This window comes from Lepisosteus oculatus, chromosome 9, assembly GCF_040954835.1.
Source record: "Lepisosteus oculatus isolate fLepOcu1 chromosome 9, fLepOcu1.hap2, whole genome shotgun sequence".
NCBI classification, from domain to species: Eukaryota; Metazoa; Chordata; class Actinopteri; order Semionotiformes; family Lepisosteidae; genus Lepisosteus; species Lepisosteus oculatus.
This window is the reverse complement of record NC_090704.1, coordinates 29,855,516-29,878,668: the sequence shown is the minus strand read 5'-3', so window position 1 is coordinate 29,878,668 and position 23,153 is coordinate 29,855,516. Positions and strand designations below refer to the sequence as shown.

Genomic DNA, 23,153 nt, shown 5'->3' with positions numbered 1-23,153 from the left:
GGGAGCTTGTCTACTATATTGTTCCGGGCTGAGGCCTGAGGCCACTTTGTGAAATGACAAACTCCATAGGTGCTCACACCAGCGAGTCCTGAGGCTGGTCAGAAGGCCCCTTCTGCTCCACACACACTGCAGATCTGGCAGAGGTGCTAGAGTGTCTCAATGGGAACTGGCCCAGTTAAACAGCAGGTGATCCTAAGTCTCTCCAGAGGTGCTACACCACCTAGCCCTGCAGCTCAGCTTCAATGATGAGTCCCTAAACCACCTTGCTGAAGCCACTCTGGCTGCTGGCCTTCCTTTAACCTCCAGAGCACCAGAGCCCAGTCCAGGTCTTTGGTCATCCAACCAGTCAAACTCCTATACTGGGCCCAGACTATAGCAGGAAGGTGTCACCTGTAGCCACACCTACAGCCTCCTGATGCCATTCCATGTGCCCACAGGCATCAATCTCTTCCTTAGCATAGAGGCTTTCTGACAAAACACCAGCAATGAAATCCTTGGATCGGACCCTGTGTGTGATAGAAAAGATATACTGTACTCCTGAACACCTCAGTCCACCCAGCCAGGTCTCCAGCTGGCTGAAGTGGAGAGACACCTGCATACTGTAGAAATAAGCCCTGAGATGCTTTATAGCCACTTGATTACTTGCAGCTGCCGCCACGGCACTCGGTGATTCCTTTCTGTTTTGCTGAGCACCTGACTATAATCAGAAACCACCTGCTCTCTTGCTGAGCTTGTCTGAGAGAACACTGCCCCACAGCCCCGGCGCCCCAAAATCAGAGGAAAACCTGTCTTCAGAAATGCCAGGACTGGGAATCACGTCAGAGCTCCTTGAAAGGCTGGGCCCCCTTGGCTGTGTATTTGAGTAGGGGAGCATCTATATAAGAAAAATCCTTCACGTACCAAAGGTTACAGGAGGCCAAACCCAACGAGAGGCCAACGAAATTGATGCCCACCCCTATCAGCAACAGACATTTGGTCCCTGCCTGAAGAGAGAACACATTTTGGAGTGCAGTTCCAACCCCACCATCCTACCATGGCTTTCCCCAAAAATACCAGTGGGTCCCAGAAGGTCATCTAAGTATACAATGCAATGTTTAGCAAAACAGAACATAGCACCCTCTCTGTTAAGTATTCAAATGTAATTGCCACCCTACATGAATTAGTCTTCTGTCAATCAATTGGTCAGGGACTTAAATCATTGCGACAGTAGTTTTGTATGATAATTATTGTAGTGTGACTTAATTTTTAAAGACTCTAATACACTGGATGCAGAAAAAAACAACTTTAATGCCATTAAGTAAAAAGCAATTTTTGGCCTTGTCTTGAGGAACAAGCTCCTCCTATGTCTGTATAGGTCACCTCATAACGGTCTCCTCATAAATCCATGCAGAAACAAGGTGTCCTGTCTTTCCTGTTTTACATGAGGAATGACAAGCGCCTAAGTGGAATGTATTCCCTGTATCTTAGCATCAGATCCATCTTGTCCCTGGCTATTGTGTGTGAGCAATTCCAAACAGCTGACATACAATTCCCACGAGGCCTGCATTTATTTACTGTCTACCTTGTGCAAATTGGATAATTCAAAACCTTTCATTTTGGGTTAAGGGGGGAGTGCTAACCAGCATTATTTACTCATTCTGAAACAGTGCACTACCCTGTCTTAATGAGGAGATGACACTGATCTTGCATCTTAAAATAAAGAAACCAAGGACAGGAGCTGTGCAGCTGCATCTTTCAATTATCACTGTTGGAATAAACCCACTCCTCTTTTCGGTGCTGTCTCAGTTCGCCGCTTGCTCTGGCGGTGCGATATCCGCATGTACCAGTGCTAATTTTTAACCATGGAAATAAAGCAGTTTTGGTGGCACCAGATTTAGCACACACCAACAAATAATTCAACAACAAGTCACTGTAAATCACTACCTAATAATATATATTTTTTTTAAAAACACAAAAAACTAAAAAACAAGCCTATTGGTTTCATGTTGCGGTCCAATGTGTATCCTTTGTTCTCGTGACCCAACGGATTAAAGTTGTTCTGAAGTCATTAAAAGTTGTTTCATAATGAATAACACCAGTCAAGAATCAAATGGTTTGCGGATGTTTGAATATATAAGTATTATACGTTTTGGCTTAACACTACTTCTATACTAAGAGCCTCCTGGTCACAGGACAAGGAGGCTCAACGTCCCCCTCAGAGGGGAGTTAACTAAGGGGCAGCTGCAAAAGTGAAGATTGAGTGGAGGTGGGATGAATGCGAAAAAATGGGAGAAGGGGTGTTTGCAAGACTTATACTGTATATACAGTACAAAGAAAAAGTCTGTAATGATTGCAATATGAAACAACTGGATGAGAGTGGCTTGTCTGTCGTTATGCCTCCCAAACTTCAGCTAAGATCTTACATACAGTACATCAGGCAGATCAATTTCAAAAACATGGGACTGTGTTGTCATGGCTGGTTCCCTTTACTCGCTGTACACTAATGAAACTAATTTCACCTGAAGACGAATGTGCTGTCTTTAACTTCAAATCCCGAATTCCTTTTCACAAGGGAGGCACAAAGAGGGAAGTAACGACTCACCCTATCCTGAAACTGAAAGGACATTTTTCGGGAGCCTGTGGAATCAAAGGTGATCGACACGTAGCTCCCTTCCGCTTCAGCAATGTCACCCACAGTGCCAGTGTGGGCAGTGTCCATAGGGAGGCCTTCTGTTTCATAAGGAAACTGGGTTTCAGTGCTAAGGGCCCCTTTGCTTAAAGAGTGTGTTAGCAATTATTGCTCGTAATACGCATTGTTAAAAGCTGATGGCAATGAATAATCAGCTCTGCTGGTATTATTCAGGTAGTTCATGTTTGAAGAGTGTTTGTGTTTGTTTCTCACTTCTGTCATTCTATTGGTCAGGGAATGGATTAAATGAAAAGACTTTAATATGATAAGGATGGTAGTGGGGTTATTCTGAAAAACTCAAACACAGTGTACAGAGATAGAACTTTACATTTGCTCTTTAAGTATTTACATTTACATGAGAAGCCCTAACAAACTGAGAACTGAAATACCACCTGAACTACACAGGATGAGGAATTTGTCCCTGGGAGACCCTATTCAGTAGTATTATTAAATGAAATGATTTAATTGTTAATAATCTCAACAGGGACAAGCAATCAGACCTCTCCAATGAAAAACGTTGTCAGGCTTGTATCGTGAGACCAGAAGAAATGGGAGGGGGGCATTCAGCTTGTCCAGCTCATTTTGTTGCTGGCAGCTAACTGATATGGGGAACTTGCCCATCGTACCCTTCTTTGGAAGACTCCCACAAGTCTACGTGGACACTTATCATATACAGAACTGGTAGAGACTGAAGAGACCCTGTTTCCATCACTCCAAGAGTCACACAGAATTTCTCACGTTCTCAAAGGCTCAACTCAAAACATAACCCTTGAAAAAGGTAAGACACTCCCACAGTGATACCAGTAATAGTTTTACTAACACAGCCGAACAATGTGGAAACTACCACATTCATGTACTCTAACAAACATATTACATTATTTAACAAATAACATTCTGCGTTATTTGAGGTAGTCCTTCTGCAGAAGGTAAAGCTACACATTAGTGTATAGAATATGGAATATTAGTGTATGTTGAGGTAGCTTAAAAGTGCTGCTTTCAAATCTGACTTTGACAACTTATACATTTCTTAGTTGTAGTGGTTTGTCTTTACGTAAATGAATGCAGAGAAGACGGCTGGAGTCGTGCCTCAAACAGAGGCTGTGAACTCTTGACCTCGTACGCTGGGGCAAGGGGCATCCATGTTTATCTGAGCGCCTCAGTCCTGGGGTGTCAGGTCGACCGACGGGCCCAGAGTGGAAACACAATCCCCTGTGTTGCTCTGAATTATTAACACGGCCTCTCATGCAGCTCAGCGCTACCCATCCTAGATCACCTCTCCTGAAACCCAAAGCTATGCCTGAACTTCTCTCCTGGGAGGATTGAAGTTCACAGCCGCCTGAACAGACTCTCCTCTAAAAGGCAGAGGCTGGAACAGCTAGGCGGAGGGTGGAGGGCAAGACAAAAACAGCAAAAAATGTGGGGGAGGGAAATGGGAACTCAAAGACTAGAACGAGTAAGCACCATTTGGGTTCACCCCGTCAGAATCTCCACTTTTGTGCTGCCCATCAGCCACCACTTTGAGGTGGCAAAGGTTGTGCTAAACTAAATTCACGCATTAGGGTTCAATCTGTATAGTAAAAGCAAAACCTGGATAGAAAAGTTCCAAAACTTCTTTTATTCAAAAACTAATGTGGACATCAGCCAATGGAAGATAAAGAACAAGATCAGTAAATGGAATTTTGTGCTTTATTTTTTCACTTACAAAACTCTTGGTGAAAAATCTGTAGGAAATATGCACTAAATATAATGAGGAATTCAACACTTCTGGCATGATTGTTACTGGTATAGTTTTTGTCAAAGTACATACTGTAGGAAATGCAAATTACAGAACACATTATATGCAAGTAGAAAAGCAGAAGATACTCATGTTTCTGTATTTCTAAGTAAAATCCTGCCTTTAGATTTCCCCCCATCAGATATGATAGTTTTAAAACTCCAAATGAGCTCAGTCTCGTCAAGGCTGACTTTAAAGGAAATGCAGTGATTTCATCCCTGTAAGGTGAGACCAAAGAAATAATCAGTCTTGGCTACAGAATGTGCCTAGCAAAATATTTGAGTTTGTTTTCTCATCAGCAGTTATCAGTGCTGTAATTGAGAAGGAAAAAACAATTTAAGGGTATTGATTAAATTTCTACAGGCAGGAAGGGGCTGACAGCTGAAAACAATGCATACGTGATCATATTCAAGACAATGAAGAGAACTTTGCACTTTTTTATGGTTTAACTACAGTATATAATATTTATTTCTTGCAGTGGAACTGTTTTCCCTCGTTGCTCTCAAAGAAACTGGGTTTATGAGCAGTTTACTGTATAGGGGGTCAGCATTTCCCAGCTGGGCTGAAGATTTTTAGTATCACAGTGTTTCTCTATGATTTTACTCTGAAATGTAACACTTCTGCTAAAGACAAAATTGCTCTTTACACATGTACAGTATGACAGGCATTTGAAACAACAATGGTGAAAGCCCTTTTTAAAATGAAACAAGATTGGTACCAGTCTATATTTTCTAATAGAAAATAAAGGGGAAAAAAAACCTTTTGTCTCTTCCCTCTGTGGTTGGCCAGTCTCCTTCCATCTTCACAGTGTTTTATTGCTGTCAGCATCTCAGATGATTTCTAAGGCAGGATTTGACTGACTGTCCTGCAAAGCTCGGGTGGACAACAATCCACTTCTCAGTCTCCTCACCCTACCAAGGGGAATGTATGTTTTAATGGAAAGAACCACAGCTGTTGCTTGTCAAGGCAGTAACTAGTGGCAGCTGTGAATCTCTTAGGCAAACAATAGCTGACACCCTGTCACAACATGCTATAGCTTTTCTAACCAGTAGGGGGTATCTATTGTATTAAAAGACACCCATAGGTTTTCATCATTTTTGTTAAGGCTTTATATTATTTAATTGATGCAACAGAAGTAATCAAAAAATAGTCTATCCCTCACTCTGTCCAGGGTTGAGCACCATATTATTTTATTAATGTAAGCAAAAGCCATCCCCACAGGTCCTCAGAGGGTGCAGAGTGGTGTCCACGGAAAAGCTCTGTCCTGTAGGGCCCGCATGTTTTTGATTCCAGCTCTGCAATTCTCCCATCTCTTCTGGTGCACTTTCTTTGAAGAGACCTTGAAAACCACCAGACTATGGGCCTTTCAGACCCTGGATTGGACAATCTAAAGTGTGCCCTTTGTTTGACCTACCCTGCTCTGTTGTTGGGTGTTGGGTGTTGGGTGTTGCTGAACGACTGAGGAGGTACTCCTTGCCTTGAGGTCCTCTCTGGTTTAATACCACCCAAGAAGACATGGGGTCTTAATAATAAATACTCTGCTGCTCATCTTTATTTTACAGCTGTGCATATACAGTACAATGGAGTGAGAAAAAAGAGCAGTGAGAAACAATATACAGCTTTCCCATGGCCAACGGCAAAGCTCTTAAAAGCACAGAATGATGTAGGTGCTCCTCACTGACGTCATGGGGAAAAAGTGTAAAATATCATGGGTAATTAATCTAGCAATATCCCTTTCCTTGAATTTCCAGGGAGATTAAGATGATTAAGAGTACAGAAAGGACTTTGTACTGCTAAGTAGAAAAAATCCTATTTATTTACTGTTCTATGTATTAGTTTCAATTGTGGAGATTTCCTCTCCTTATGGCACAGAACCGTGAGTGGTTTCTGCGAGCTCCTTTTCCCAGGCAGCTCTGACCACCAGGGCCTGGCAGAATCAGACAGTATTTTTAACCAGCTGGCGCATCTGCACGAGAAAGAAAGAAGGAGGAAACCACAAGAGCCATCTTAAAGAATGAGAAAGAGAAAACTCTCCAGCCACACAAATAAAAGCTATGATACACAGAATTCTGTTTTGTAAGGTTATGTTAAGTTTTTTAATCATCCGAACAGTGCTGAGTTTTCAGCTGGAAGGGCTTAAATTCACTTCCACATTCCCCAATGCGTTCTTCCAATATACTGTTAAAAAACTGCCATAATGCACATGCATATTGAATAACGCAAAATTGCACCATAGCATTTCTTCAGAATTCGAAGGTAAACTTTCTCTTCCCCCCACATCTTGTTGGCAGGGCAGATGTGCAATCTTAACACTGGTTTCTACATTGACATCACAGAAAACAGTTAAGATCAGTTAGCCATCTGGTTCAAAGATTACAGGAGGTTATCTTTCTCTCACTGCTCAACCCACAAGGGTTTTCAGTGCTCACAAGAATCATATTCCTGAAACGGCCACTGTAGCTTAACCTAGAACATTTTATTCTGTCCTCTGAGAGATCCAGACTTAAGCCAGGAACACGAGGAACCCTGGTGACAGTATCCATTAAATGTAGACTTCTTGACAAAGACTGACACCACAAACTGATACTATACCTAGATAGACCTCCTGTGCAACAGTTATGAACCAATTCTGAATCACACAAGAAAGATGTGAGCAAATCAGTTCTCTCAGATCAAGTCTGATTTGCAACTGCAGAAACAAACGTCAGTGAAGTACACTTTATTTGGCTGTTTATGATAATCTTAGGCTGCCTCAAGTGTGATAAGGGATGACTGAGAAGGTTAAATCTGGTTAATGTTCAGGGTACCTGTCATGGGAGAAAGAGCACTCTGTTGTGGTGGGAGAAAATTCTCATAAACAGGGCCACTGGTGAGTGTTAATGTGGGTGATCATTACCCACATTAAGAGACTCGTTAGTGTTTGGATTTCTGCGACAGCTCTTAAATCCTCTTTTTCTGCTGCTCAGACATGCTGGGAAACGACATTACCTCAAGTTACTCTTCTTACCGATATCATCCCTTTATGACTGTATGACAAGCCCCTTCTTCTCAACCACAAACTCGTTGCCAGTGTGAACTGTCCTGATAGCCAAGGAGAGAACAGGCAAAAGACTTATCATGCCTTCTGGCCTGCAAGAATTGCCTTTGCATTAACAAAGAGTTAAATTCAAAGTTCAGAAAGCCTGGCCTTCCCCTTTTGCTATTGGTCAATACATGAATTGGTACAAATGAAGCAATTAGAAAAAATGGAGCCATCTGCTATTATGTTTCATGGCTTTTGATTAGCCTCGGTTGTTGTAATTACTTGCAGGTGTATTTTTTTCTTTCCTTTGCTTTAGTAAGCGACATCTTTCTGTTTTGAATGTCTTAAAAAAACACATTAGGAAACTGTTTACCTTTCACAAAATAGTAACCTTTCCGCCTGTTGAAGACTTCGTTCGGTGTGTTTATTTTTGTTAAAATGGAATAGAGCTCACGGAGGCAAAAGAGGTTCCTTTTTCGACTGCTCAGACGTGTTGGGAAATGACATTACCTCTGGCTGATGTCACGGCTGTTTCAATTCTGAGGCGAAGACTTGCCAAGAAACACTTCATCCCCAAGTGAAGCGTGACAGTTAAACATAGACACGAAACAGATTTCATTTTGTACCTAGCAGAGTGAAGTTTTATCTCAACTCCAAGGGGTAACAATCTATTGGTACTGGCAGAACTAGTCAGAATCATTTCTTGAAGCACTTTTGTCTTAGTGAACTATGCATGGGGTTTGCATGCACTGGTCTTCTTTAAAGCTGTGTTTCTGTAGTTACTGCACTTCTTCATCATACTGTAAATAAGATGTCAGGCAGCCTTTCTGTGCAAGTAAATGATAAATCCATGCAAAGGGTCATGTTTGAACCTGTTGCATCACAAATGAGGTTTTGCAGCTATGCAGTACTAATGACTGCCTTTTTTAGCAAGGGAGATTCCTCTCTGGTCCTAGTGAACTACAGACAGGGTAATAAGGTTTTTCACCCACATGATCTTTAAATGACTTCACTGAACAAATACATAAAAGAGTAAAATGCCATGATTACCGCCCTTTAGACATTACTGGTTTAAAGCTGACCTATCACATCTCCTTGTTGAGTCCAGGAGATGACAGAGGGTCGTCCACCTCTGTCATAATAGGGAATCCATTGAAAAACCCTGAATTTAAAAAAAGCTTATTATCTGACACTCAGGGTGGAGGAAGTATTTTAAAGGTCTAATGTTATATGCAGAACTACTGTATAAGGGTCTAATTTAGTATATAGCATTGTAAAAGCACAGAAAAGCATAGCAAACCGCAGGCCATAAAGAGGGAGAACGTGACACAAGCCATGTGGAACTGTGGCAAAGCAGAGTAAATGCATACTGTATGGGAAAACCACAGGGAAACTGGAAAATGCCTGGTGCAAATTTGCCGTGGTAAGCATTAATAAGGGAAGACAGGCCAGATTTTATAAGCCTGCATGCTATTTGGCCATGACAATTGGTATGCAAGAGAACAGCATTTACAATGAGGACTCTGGGACAACAGATTCCTACTGTTTTATATAGAGTGTGATTATATACTCACCTTGTCTTACATGGCATATATCACTGTTACATTCCTGCGCCCTTGGCTATCTCTGTTTGGGCTCTGATTTGGGACACTCATCCTTCAGGAGAAATGTCTCATTTTCAGAAAAAAAACTCTTATCTTCTGTTCTTCCAGCTGCTACTTAAGATAGAAACAAAAGAAAAGCTAACAAAAAATCTACATCTAAATATTTTGGCAAATTTTAATTCAGCAGTTTGGTTTGAACAGAGAGGCTGAAGAGAAGGTAGATCAAGAAGAATGAAGATAACTGTGTGTGAAAAGAGGTTCGCAATGGAGAATGACAGACCTGAGCTTGTATTAATGAATAAAAACTCAATGATCTGATTGATCAGTCTTCCTTGTTTTAAGGTAGTCAGTATATTTATCAAAAGGACAATTAGGAACATCTGAAAAGGTACTAGAGATGTAGTTTATAGTGATACCAACGGCATGAATTTGGTATACAGCATGAAACCAAATGAAAGCAAGAGTTAAATCTTCAGGAGTCAATCTATTAGAAGAGAATGTAGCTGCTTTAAAGAAACAAATATAGCCTACTAAGATTTCAATGGCGATGGGAAGGCAATTATATAGAGGAAAATTTAACTCTATGAAGGCAGTATAGAGTGCAAGGTGCAATGTTTTGGAGAACTGTGTTTCAAGGAAGGGACTGAGGGATGCAGAGAACTTGGATTTGGAATAGGTGGAACTTATGGAGGGGCTTGTTTCGAGATCAGAGTCAAGATCCACGATTCCTGAAACTAAAAGCGAGAACAAGCGATTGTCGATTAAAAAGTAAAGACATGGAATTTGTTCTTTTACCTAACACTATTAAGCAGGTGTAAGAGTCACGTAAGACTGATAGCAGAAATGATGTTTGTGTGCTGAGGATAAATGTATCGACCAATGTGGTCCAGCTACTCTTGCCGTTTATAGGTAAATTCCTACCTAGGGCTAAATTCTGGAAAGCAGTTGTCTTGCACCAAGTTGATGAGAGTACTTAATGAGTAGACTGGACCTGGTAAGGACTGATGCTGGGTGTGTGCATCAGTGAGGTTAGGGTAACTGATGCCTAGTAGGGCTCTGGAGCACTTGAGAAGGCCTCAGTCCCAGAAGCCTGGATGAGTGAAACCATTGGTGGTGGGGTGGGGTCATAAGTCGAGGGCCAAAACATGTCAACTGGACACCAGGGTTTGGTGGGGGGGGGGTAAAAGCGGGAGTAACCCCATCACGGGTGCGAGACTGATGTCATGCACAGAAAAGACGAACTGGGGACAGACAAAACAATATAGTCTGAATATAGGCAGGGCCCTACGTGTGGTACAGTATGTTGCTGAAGTAGAAAGCGGGAGAAAGCATGGATTTCAGGGGAGGGAAAAGGAAAGTGGAGACACTAAAGGAAAGTAGGAGGAAGTGGCCATGGTTGCTCTGATGATCTCCTCCATGTTTAAACTCTCTCCTGTAGACTCCGTTTGGTTGAGGCTGGTCCTCTACATCTTGTACCCAGGACTTTTGGTGACCATGCCTTCTGTGTCAACTCCACCAGAGACAAATTCTTTAACTCTCTTCCAATCCAAACTCAATTTTTTCCTTTTCACCCAGGTCTACATCTAATTGCCTACATCTGTGAAAACCTTGTTTACTTTTACTGTACTTTTTTTAAAGTAAGAAATAATAAATTAATAATAAATAAAAATAAAAACTACACCAACATATACTTTTGTAACATGTGACATAAAAGACTTACTGACATTAGACTTACTCTAATGCATGTGGCAACACATTATTTCAGGAAATACCCTGTAAAAACATGTTGAAGTTGTGTAAGGAGTATACTTAGGGACACTTGGGCTGGTTTAGGTCCAAATTAGGTGTCTGAGGAGTTATTGTGAAACATTTCCTTATATTACAAATACATTAAACATTTCTGTATTTCGGGAAAAAAATGGTAAAACCAGTGGGCTGGCGGGAAACTGCTCTCTGCTAGCAAGATTTTCTTCAGAATGAATCTTCAGGACTGGAATTGTGAAACAGAACTCTGGACCTTTCCCATAACTGAATTGGTGGGAAATGAGTGGCTCATGGGTGTAGAATAATTCTCTTGGACACAATACTGTAGCATTAGCATTTTTTTATTCTTTTTTTTTTCTGTTGCATAGGAAATGCAGATCTTGCTTCCAGTAACTGAATCTGTGAGAAGGTGGTCACACTAATGTTTCAATAAAACTAATCCACACCAGTTTAAAATAAAAACTGTAAAGATTCTTTTCAAAACTGTAAATATCTGTGGTGAATTTAGTCAAGTGTGAAAAGGATGGACACAATGATCTTTAACCACCAATGGAGCTAGTTACATTGTACACAAACAATGGAAGGTTAATGGTAACCATTCAGATCAATACAGGTGTAATAGAGGCACAAGGTTTTTTTCCTTAATTTTTTTTTTCTTGAAACATATTTCTGTTGTCCAATGGCAGGGGAAAGAAAAAAGAAAGCAAACATAAGTGAAATGCATGCAAGATTGAAGGAAACATGGGTCTGATCTTTGATGAACAGGGGCAGAAGAGAGGTAGAGGTGGACATTGGTACTACATGCCATGTAAAACTCCAAACTGCTTCTTTCACACAGGATTCTTATTTCCACCATAATGATTGTCTTTTCTTGAAACATACAGCGTGGAATGGCAGGCCTTGCGAAAGCACCAAACGACTGGGGTGTTTTCTGATGTTTTGCACCTCTTAAAAAAGACAGCAGTATTGCTCAATTAGCAGTGGCAAAATAGCCAGTGAAGTCAAAATCATTCAAGCACAGATCCTTCAAAACAGATCCCATGATAAAAAAATGCTATATGTGTCCCCGGTTTTCTTCTGTCTTCTGAATTTGACCGTTTTGTTTATGTAACTCCTATTTCTGTACTAAAGCTGTGCAATCCTTTTGTCTATATACGCAAATAAATATTGTATTATTGGGGGATTTAATATCCTCCAGATGAGGTAACAATACTTTTTTCTAATTAACATCGATCGCAGGTGTTGATTAAGATCACTTAGAAGTATTCACTTCACCCTCACAGACTCACAGAATACCTCCATCATTTCAAATGTGTTTAGAATGTCCTGGCATTTCAAATCTGTGGATGCAATCACTGAAGTGTGTGAGCGGCATGCCTGTCCTTGTAAGCAGTGTTAAGCAGTCTGGACATGTGCAGAATGTTTTGATTGACAGTGGCGAAGACTGAAGTCCACCTCATTTGTAATTTGTCAGGGGTAGAAAGATGGTTGAGGATGGCAGAACACTGCTTCCACAGTTTCGGCTTCTTTAAACATCTCTCAAGCCAACACACTGATAGCACAACTCCAAAACAGACCTTTAAATTAAGTAAGAAGTACCTCACCAATTTCCTAAATCTAAATGGCAATTTAACTAAGTTCTCCATTCCCTAGTCACCTCTCATTGCTCACCGCTTCATCGTGTCCTAGTAAAGAACATCACAGTGAATATTTGCATTCTATCTAAGGATCTAATGACAACTAGAAACATTCGGTGACCCAATCTGTTTTTGAACAATCTTCTGGAAAAGCTATTTTGTCTCTTACCTGTCAGAAAACCTGAGGATTGCCAAGGTCTGTTTGAAAATCTTGTTACTCACTGAGGAGTTTAACGAGAGTTTAGCTGACCACTTGGTCAAGAATACAGAACTCCATGGGACTGTAAGGTAGAGGTACGTAGGTTGCTATCTTCTGGGTGATAATAGCAACTGCCTACAAGGGCTCCTGACTGAATGGATGCCATGATTATTGGACCTCCTGAGTCTCTACTGTGCACCTTGTGGTCCTGGGAGTTTCACTCACTGTCAGGAATCTCAGTGGCTCAGTCTTCCCAGACTAAGTTCAGTAAATGCATAATCTCCTATAATGCTGAATGTACTGCAAAAGATAAAGACATCTTGATTCTTGGCAGTTAAAAAAAACACTGTTAAGACGTTCCCAGCAAATAAAGCAGTTTTCTTTTGGGGTTCAACCACCCTTTGAAAACAGCAATGAAGTTAGCCATTTGCTAACACACACTCTTTGCCTCTGAACCGGGATGATCGGGGATTGCAAAGCCTGCCCAGGGCACTCTAGTTGAAGTTACTGCTCTATCTGAGACACTCTTCCGATTCTGAGTACCAATATTCACCCCTAAAGAAATAAATGGATGAATGGATGAGACAAAAGAATAAAGGAAGGGAACACAAAAAACCTTTACATGTAAATGGTGATGTCTTGGGTCTTGGCATGTAGGTAGATCAAAGGAAAGAAAATTTAAATAAAGACACTGAAAACACCAAAAACAACTGAACAAGGAAACACAGTGTCAGTAAAACATCTCCAGAACTAAAAAGAACTCAAGCAGAATTTGGGGAGAAAAAAAATAACATAACAATAACATTTTTTTTTTCTTGAGTAATATTCATAACAGCTCACTAAGCAATTATGGAATAGCATGCAGTAATACCTTAAGTTTATTGTACATCAGCTATAATCAGAAGGCTCTGACAGACAGCAAAGGCTACTGGTGTAGAGAGGAAAATCCATTATTCAGTAGAGCAATATAATACAGTTTTCACAGGCACTACATTTTTTTGTCTTTTTTATATATATCAGGTAATATGCTGGTTTCTTTTTTTAATTTTTCATATAATTCGTTCTGTCCTAAAGCTGGCATTGAAAAAACATTGATCAAAAGAGAAGGCAAAGGCTGAAGTTAACAAAAAAGTAGATACCAAAGTTTACCATTTTTTATATATATCTATAAATATATATATGATAGATTAGTGCATAGTTCTCATGCAGATAAAACACTGCTATGCATTTGTATGCTGTCAGAAAGCAGAGTGATGAGTCCAAATTGTCACATTATTAGTTTAGCTTCATCTTTGCCAGCCTGTGTTAGCACCATGTAATGGATTTGCATTAAAACGCTAAAAGTCTTTTTATTACAGAATCAGTGACACTTTTTCTCATTACAGTTGAGTGCTATGGAACAGCTTCAATGTTACCTGTTTGTACATCAAAGCACCTTTTTTTAAGATAGGCAGCTTTGTTTTGCTTCAGGTTTTTATTTTCTCTTGTTGTTTTGGGCTCTTTCAAGTGATGTTAAGAATTTTTGTTGCTCTGGTTCTTAATTTAGAGTAGAACTCAAATGTCCAATACTGTCAAGTCTGAATGCACCAATTCCAAGGTGACAATTTTATTTTTGTCTTTTTTAAATTTTATTCTCAATTCCATTTATTTGGAGAAGCAACACCCTTCTTAAAAGATAGACCCTTTCTGTTTCCTTGGAGTCTGACCTCAGGTGTCATTGAAGCTCTACAAGTTTGTGCCATTAGCATACGGGCACATACTGTATCACCTTTAAAACACCATTCCATCATTAGAAAATATGGATTTTGATCTAGGGAGGCTTTCTTTATTTTTAACAAGAAAATATAAAATAACGAAAAGATACTTTAAAATAATTTTCAAAGACACTGAAACATGGATACACATCAGAATAATTTTAAGCTGATTTGTCACTCCTTTGCTTGGTTGTTTTGGTTTATTCCTGGTGTCACCTTCAGAATTCTGTCATTAAATCAAGGAATAAGGAAGATTTGCCCCTCGAGGTGTGATGGGGGTTGCTGATGATGTCTAGCTCAGAGCAAAAAAACATAAATTTCCAAACCATACAACTATTCAAACTATTCAGCTCCCATTTCCAAAACAATGGCAGAATTGTGTAGGCTGTGGTCGATACATAGATTAATCAGCTCTGTGCTATGGAAACTAAAAACAAAAACAGAAAGCACATCGAAAGGAGGACATGGGGACTGAGAGAATGCAGGCTCTTGTGCATCCTTCCAAATTCTTAGCAGAAGAAAAGCAGAAGCTGAGGGAGATATTCATTTGTGCTGTTGGAAAGCAAACCTTTAACAGCCATGTTACCGCCTTCATGGTTTAATCCCACTTCAACAACAAGTTCTGAGTTCTGAGCAAATGGGTTTTTTTTTTCTGGGTAAAACTGTCAGATAAACAGCTCAGAAAGGTTTGACAGTGAGCTCCTTTCTTCAGACCTTCTCCTTGAGCCCAGATTTCTTCTGTAATATCCTCAGGAGACAGCAGGGCTCTGTTTTGCTTTATGGCATTCAGGACACCTGTAATAACCCACTCAGAATGTGTCAGGATTTTCAGATACTAAAAATTTGATTCCACTCCCTCAAAATAATTAGAAAGTAGATACATTAAATGTTTTAAACCAGCATAGGTGTTATTTAAAAGATCACCACCTACGGTAAAATGACTCTTAAAGTGTTTGCATTTTCCTGACCCAAGGCTTTGCAGACCGGAATCCTGCAGTGTGGCATGATACGTGTGATATAACACAGATTGTGGACTGTATCAAACTAGAGATACTGCAATCTAGACAGTGGTGACAGAGCCGTAACTGTGATTTAATCCGAGTCATAATCCAAGTCATGTTCCTAATTCAACAGGCTTTGAAAAACGTTTCGGGCAGATTAGACACGTGCCTTTCACGAGGAGTTTTCCAGGGACATTAATGGAAGACACTGACTGCAAAGCATGGCGACTAATCATGATCCGCTAATGTTGCCACTATGCTGATGCCAGTTTTAAAGTTTCACGGCTTGTAAAAACAAATTTGGCTGCGGCTATCCAACATCTAAAAAAATATATAAAAGTCCCATTTTAGTCAGGCATTGCAAATGTGGAATTTTATGTGAAAAACCAACACAAAGAAATTTTCAGCAACTTTTTTTTTTCTGGAAGCCCCAAGTTTTAGTTTTCAATGCATATGCATCAATAAGGTGTTCTTCTCACACACCTACTGTATACAGGACGAGAAAGGGATCTCCTTTTAGTGGGAAGAAGCCACTGAAGTCCCTGCTGTGAAATGTCCTGACCCAGCTCCTGAATGGCACCAGACTGGAAGATTTTGAGCAGAGAAAGTCAACTGGCATACAGTACCTTAAAATAGTTGTCTTCCTCTTAACCATAGTTTTAGCAGCACTGCAAAGTTCAGTGCCTGATTTTTTGTTGTTCACTGTACATTGTTTAGAGATTCCTTTTTGTACAGTGAGAAAATTTTATTTAATGTGCACAAAATAAGGCATATGTATACAGGACACTAACCGACAAGGGAAAGACTAACTGTTTGGATAACTACTTAAAAAATTTGAATTGAGTCTTATCTGTAAATTCCTTAGCCGTCTCTCATGGGTGTGTCACAATTTATAGTGTGTTCCTCGAGTTTTTTAGAAAATAACTGGCTTTGTGAATCACCCAACTGTTGCACCTACTGTATATTAAATAATACAGAACATATCTGTGCACACGAGTTCTTGGTTTGAATTACAGTATCTGGTTCCTTTGAGGAGAGTAGAGCCAGTACATTGACACTTGATTTCAAAAGGGCTTTACAGATCTCTTCTCTAGCCCCACCTCCCGTTCTGTATACTGTCTGACACTGGGGATTACAGACTCGCAGCAAGAACCCATTCAACCTCCTCCGGTTATCAGTGTGCTTTCCAACACAGTTTAACAAGTTGAAACCCCTACTGTACATCAGCACCCTGTGTGATCGCAGGCTAACCACTCTTCATGACCAGATAGTACTTATGTCCTTTTCATGTCCATGAGAGAATGATTCTCCTGGGTTTTTTGTTGGGTGTGAAGGATGGGGTTAGTCTCAGGTGTGAAAAGAAACCTGGTGCTTATTATTATCTTTCTTATTCCAGGCAATGCACAGGGTTCCATGGGAACAGGGGCTGTGGTTTGCAATTACAATGTGTCTGCAAGACTTGCTCTGATACAGTAAATATCCAGGTAAGGACCCAGTCAGTTCTACTGTAACTTCTAGGGTGCTCACCAGTTCAAAGATTCCTTAGTTCCTTATAAATTGCACCCCAAACCTAATTCCAGCCTTCACCCCAACCTAGGTCTGTCCCATTACAGAGTGCACAAATCCAGAAAATGAGTCATGCCGGGATTCCCACAGAGGTGGCATTTCAGAGGTCACAGATCACAACCATTAGCATCCTGGGAAGGAGTGTTTTTGATGATCTCACATTGCTCCGAGCCTTGCCTTAAAAAACCTCCAATCAGAAAGGAAGAAATTGCACTAGACAGCTTTTGTGAAAAAAAGAAAAGATATAGCATTTGATTACCTCAATCCAAGCAAATGTTACAGAAAATAATGTTTTCCTGCTGTGGGAGTTGTATTTTCCAATGAATTTGGGTATACAATAATTTTAAATTGCTCTACAGACAGCAGTAAGCAAACGTTTTCCTCAATTCAATAATTCATGAACATTTAAGTTGTCTAGGTGAGATCCTTGGGTCAATTAGGTGTTCAAATCTAAACAAGTTAGAGAGTCAAATGGCTTCCTCTCATTTGCAAATGTTCTCATTTTTTAGTGGATGGTGCAATATCTTTGTAAGGAGACCAGTTTTATAGGCCGGCCACAGAAGTTTCTCATTCTTTGGAAAGATGTCCACATTTTTTGCTGTCCAGAGCTGTACAAATGGAAAAATCAACATCAAATCTCTTTGATGGGTTGGACTCAAGAGGTGCAAAATCTGCTGTTGTGGATATCCCGAAATAACTTGTGGGGACTAAGTGGGGCAATAAATATTGGCAACAGGAAAAAAAGTGGAAGGGATAGGGAATTCAAGGTAAAACAATTTTAGTGTTCCAGGAGGTTCACTGGGATCAATAAACCAAATCACCAGAGAAGAGTACATGGAATGGATTCCTGAAGTAACTCAAAGCCATGTAACTTCCACTGGTTGTCCTTTGAAGAGCAGGGCAAAAGGAAGAAGAATCTGGTTGCATGTCAAGCCGTTTATTTTCCTGTATGGAATGCTGAATACAAAAAGACGCCTTAATGCAGTTAATACTTGGCATCCTTTGGCTGCCTATGTCATTGTCTTCTGCCTACACTAAAAAGAAAAAAAACAAAGAAAATGCATTTTCTTGCAAATTTCCTCAGAATTACCTAAACGTAGCTTCACCAACACTGTTGAAACACATAGCCTTCCAAACATACAGCATACTTGCAACCTCCATTTACAATGGGTATTATCTCTGTGTCCCATACTTTGTAAGCATGGGAATATGCCATTGCATTCAAAGAAGAAAAAAAGTACTTAAATACATACAAAAAGAAAAAAAAAAGGAAACAGGAAAGTTTTTAACTTAAATCCAGTTCCCAGAGAACAAATAAAAAGCAATTCTATTAATGTGGCCTTAATACAAACAATCATAAAATTCACGACACTATTTTTTCCTCATTTAAACAATGTTACAAAAGTCCTGCATTATAAAATAGGGCAGTTTTAAAAATCAGTGTAATTAATAAAACTATACAACATACAAATTACAAGTCTTCCACATTGAGAGGCTAAACATCCAAATTGTTCTTATGTCTATTGTTCTTCTTCACTTGTGTAGCAAGAACTAAATTACACACGCATCAAAAAATAAAGACAAACTGCCCCACCTATTGCTTTATTATTCTCTCTTTTTAAAAAAAAAACAAAGGGTGCAATCTTCTCTTATGTTACATAAACAACCAAATCTGCTGATTAAATGCTTGGCTGTTCAAATAGGCTTTTATGACAAAAATGTCCGTGCAATTTATTATTTTCCCTTAGATCTGAAGCTCTGGAAGCTTTATGTTCTTGATATTCTTGTGTCGTTGTCATTTGCTTTTCATATTTAGTGCACATACGTCAGAAAGTAATGCCCTACTAAGTGCTAAGGGGTTGTTAAGTATAATGACCAAACAAAAATTCACACACTACACAATCGCACAACCCACGCAAGAGTAACAACTACGTGATCACATCAGGCATCTAGGAAATAATCCCCCCTACTTTTCATTTAATTTTTTAATAATATATATATAGTCATATATATATAGAAACAGGGAATCAGTAAACAGTTCAAAGGAGTTGGAAATCTGTCAAACGTACGTATAAAAATGGGCTTTTCTTTTTTTCTTGAATATGATATTTTAGTCTGTCAATAAAAATGGGTGTGGGATCTGTGACGGAGAGGAAGTTGGTTTATTTAAGGCTTGCTTGTGACCACAAAAAAAAACAACAAAACATATAATATCTAGCTTCAATTTTTCTAGAAACCTTGAGAGCCATATCCAATTTAATGGTTGCGTATTTGACCGTGACTTCAAGAAGTATGCCTTCAATGTCCCTAACCAATAAAGACAACCACCGAAAAACATTGAGTCTAGCGCAGCCCTAAATCTAAAACAGACGAACATTTCTATATGAGTGCAAATGGGTATTGCATATTTTTTTTTGTCATTTCTGGAACACAAAATGGGAAGACTCAAAAATGAAGGAATTTCTTTTTTAGAAATTGTTGCAACGTCCATAAGTATAATTATACTAGCAAGTAAATGCACTGAACTCTTGGGAGGATGGGGTAAATATGACCTACAGTACACACGTGAAAACACGCTTCTATCAGCTATACCAGCACACTGGGCTAGTTTTGATCTCTGGGTAACATATTTTGACAACGACACAACGGGGATGAAAAACATAATACAGACCTCTGTTTAGGGCCCTTTAAAAGGTTTTGATGGAATACTGTACAAGCAGTTACCTATTTGAATACACAGAATGTCTAAGGGCTGTTCGGGTCAACTACTGCTAGTATCAGTAATTACACAGAAGTAAGTGTTTTTATAAATTAGCAGGGTTGCAGACACCAGGCGTACTGGAATTCCAAAATTCACACGGAAGTGGACTTGCAAAACACCGTCACTATTTTGTCAAACTGAGATTCCATTTAGCCAGATACCTTATTAAGTTTCAGTTCTGGTGTAAATTGATAAGGGCATTCAACACTAATTATAACGCACAACCGATTATCGTACTGTTTTTTACTGTGAATTGTAGAAAGGAGGACATTTACTTTTACCAGAAACAGAAATAGCAATATCAATTTCAACATTTATAACCAGTCAGCGTACATTTTTTAAGGTTGTGTTCTGTACTTTGAGCTTGACCAAACAAATGTCAAGATGTTTTTGGCTGTAACTTTGCAAATGATGCATGGATTATTTTTGCCTCTTCCTCAGTCAGAAAACTCTTCTGATTTTTTGTCTTAAAATATGCAAATATATATTTTTCATTCATATGACTTCTGTCGGTCGTTTTTTTCTGGCTGGGCTAGATATCCTAGAAAAACTAGAGACTTAAAAAGAGAAAATCAAATTGTTAACCGACATAACAGTCTTCCTTGTCCTAAACAGAGTTTTGTATTGCTTTTGTTTCTATACTCTATAGTGTTGCGTCGATATCAAAATATGGGTCCAAATTAGAGCTCTAATTCCAAATTAGAGCAAAAGCATGGAAGCAAAGGTTATCAACACCTGTAATTGGTTGGTGGTGAAGGGAATTAAAGTCTCGATTTTATCAGGGACCGATGTGTTACAATGAGTGGACATACATTATTACAGTGTCCTACACTATGGGGTGAAATGCAGAACTGAAAAAAACAATTCACGTAGGAACTTGTGCAACAATTCAGGACATAACCACCATTCAAGGCACATTGATGAGGAACAATTGTTTCGTGCAATTCAAGAACATAACGAAATATTTATTTCATTGCAAGGGCTAAAGAAAACAAAACAATGATAAGCAAAATGTCTTTGAAAGACTTTTAGCTTGTTGATTGTAGAGGACAGCAGTAAAAAGCCCTTTCTTCGCGGGCCAAACAAATCTAGTTTATCGGCAAGTGCCTGGATTCAGAATTACAATATTGTGTCTTAATCACTCTACGTTAAATCTACATAATCTATATAAAAATTAGTCACTAACACTAGAACATGCAGATTATTCTTTTTTTTTCTTTTTTTCTTTTTTGGATCGACTCAAGAGTCGGTCAAGAGTGTAAATATATGTATAGCATAGAAAAAAAAACTTGAAAAGTTGCATGCGAAGCAACTGAAAAGCTTCGCTGTCTGGTTGCAAATGTTGTTTGATGAGATTTTTTTTTACGCTTTATTTTTAATGGGTCCACTCCCCCACTACATGTTTTCTAACTCAGTGGACAGACTGGGAATTAGTGCTTTAACAAGCATTTCTCATCTTTTCTCCTCAAAGTGAAGCACACAAGTGAACCAAAAGGTTTTTCAAACGGAGACAAGGTGAATTGGTTTGGGAGAGTTGTGTGTACTAACCCTAATTACATAGCGTATCTGCAGTTTTGCCTTGTGAAAAATGAACAAGACGCAAACATTGTATGTGCTTTGTTAAAAGAATGTGATTACATAGCATTTGAATGTAATAATTAGACATATTCTGGTAAAAAGCGCCAAGATTATTTTTGAATTCTGTTTTGTAACTCTTACTTTCTGTATTTTTAAGGGATTATAAGTAACATAATACTATTCATACAAAAACAAAGTAGCAAAAAAAGCTCCCCCTTTTTTACTAGCAAGGCTCTGATTTTTTTTCTCTTTTTAAATTTTTTGTACCCCGATATTTTAGAGTCCTGGGGGTAACCGGACTAGGAAAAGAAAACAAAACAAAAATAGAATTTTCAACAATCACTATCTTACAAAGATATTTACCTATCCAATAACTATCGAATGAAATTGCACTTTACTCAATTCAAAATTCCTCTGTTTGCCTTTTATCGCTGTTTTGTTTTGTGTTGTCAGTTTCTATAGAAAAACAGACCATCTTTCCCCATTGGGAAATAACATGCTTTTAAAAAGCTGTGGGGGCCCTGTGTTAATTCAGAAAATAACAGGAAACAAAAATATCTCATATTGACTGCTGCATATAAATTCACACCCAGATAGGACTTTTCATGTACGCCTCCTGTGAAAACACGCTGAAACCTGCCTTCATGCTTTGATTAATATTCTTCCAATTGACCTATATCCAAAACTGACCCTCCCCCCCCAGAAAAGAGCTGAGATTTTAAAAAAATCTTTTTCTCTGTGATATGTCGGAGGAAAGCCTAGATTCTATTCCATTGACTAGAATTTTTCCCTACAGTACATTCAGCATGGCTTCACTGTGAACTCTTGTCGAGTTGTCAAATGTTGGGTCAAAGCCCGATGAAATGCCAAGGCTCTGTAGTGCTTGCACAAAAAAAAAAGCTTTGGCTGGCGGGAATCGATCCAGCGAAAACTTCTGCAAATACGAAACAGAACAAAGCAAAATAACCAGGAACAAAAACGAAAACCAAAATGAAACAGAGCCTGAGTCTTCCATTGCTTTGAGGACCCGCAAACCCATAGCTAAGATATACAGACGCCCTTTGTGCAGTCAAACCTGTATTTAAGACCCGCTGTGTTGAAGGCTGCTCCTCAGTCAGTTTGTGTCTCTCCCCATGGTCAAGACCTTTGACTGAAACTCCACTTATCCAGAAAGAACAGCACTTCAGTGGTCCTCCAATCAGTTGTTCGGCTCAAGATTGACTGCGCGCACGTTTCTGTCTATACTCTTATGCATGTGTATCGTCGATTCCTCTATGGTCTGGGACGGGTTCTGCTGTAGCCATGCTGCTCTTGGTGGAGGGGGTGGCGATGAGGTCGCGGTGGGCACTCCACGCTCCTCGTCTCGGTAGCAGAGAGGTCCACGGTGTGTGGCGGATCACGCTCAGAGGGGGCAGTAGGGGTCAGGTGGTCTGTCAAGCAGGCGATGAGAATCTCGAGTCTTTAACCCAGATACCACTGCACAGAAAAGAGAAAAACATAGGAACTGAGCATCACACCCTGTACACCAGGAAGTTTGGTGTTCTCGCCCTTATACCCTCCCGCTGTTCCATTCCAGCCAGTTAAGAGATGCTACTAGTTTGTGTGGAACTTAAAACACCCAAGAACCATCAGTCAGCCATCTGGGGGAAAAAAAACAACTTTTTGATGTAATTACTGCATGTGAGAGGTGTTCAGTGGCAAATCTGATTTTTATATTGGGATTAACTTTTGCAGTCATCAGTGGAAATTCTCTTTCTCAAGCAACATATCTGCTTACGGAATTGATTTTCAAAGTGTTGGGCATCGTGTTTGACTGTCGCCAGGT

General features: G+C 39.6%; 1 protein-coding gene across 14 annotated transcripts in view; it reads right to left on the bottom strand.

The window, feature by feature from the left end:
• Positions 1-11,157: 11,157 nt before the first annotated feature.
• The window catches only part of nfia (nuclear factor I/A), a 300,532-nt gene continuing 288,536 nt past the window's right edge, over positions 11,158-23,153 (bottom strand). For all 14 annotated transcript variants that reach the window (XM_015356145.2, XM_069194347.1, XM_015356146.2 and 11 more), the window contains one exon: positions 11,158-22,804. In XM_015356145.2, the coding sequence (XP_015211631.1) occupies positions 22,790-22,804 (15 nt within the window). In that variant the 3' untranslated portion in view covers positions 11,158-22,789. The remainder of the gene's footprint in view (positions 22,805-23,153) is intronic.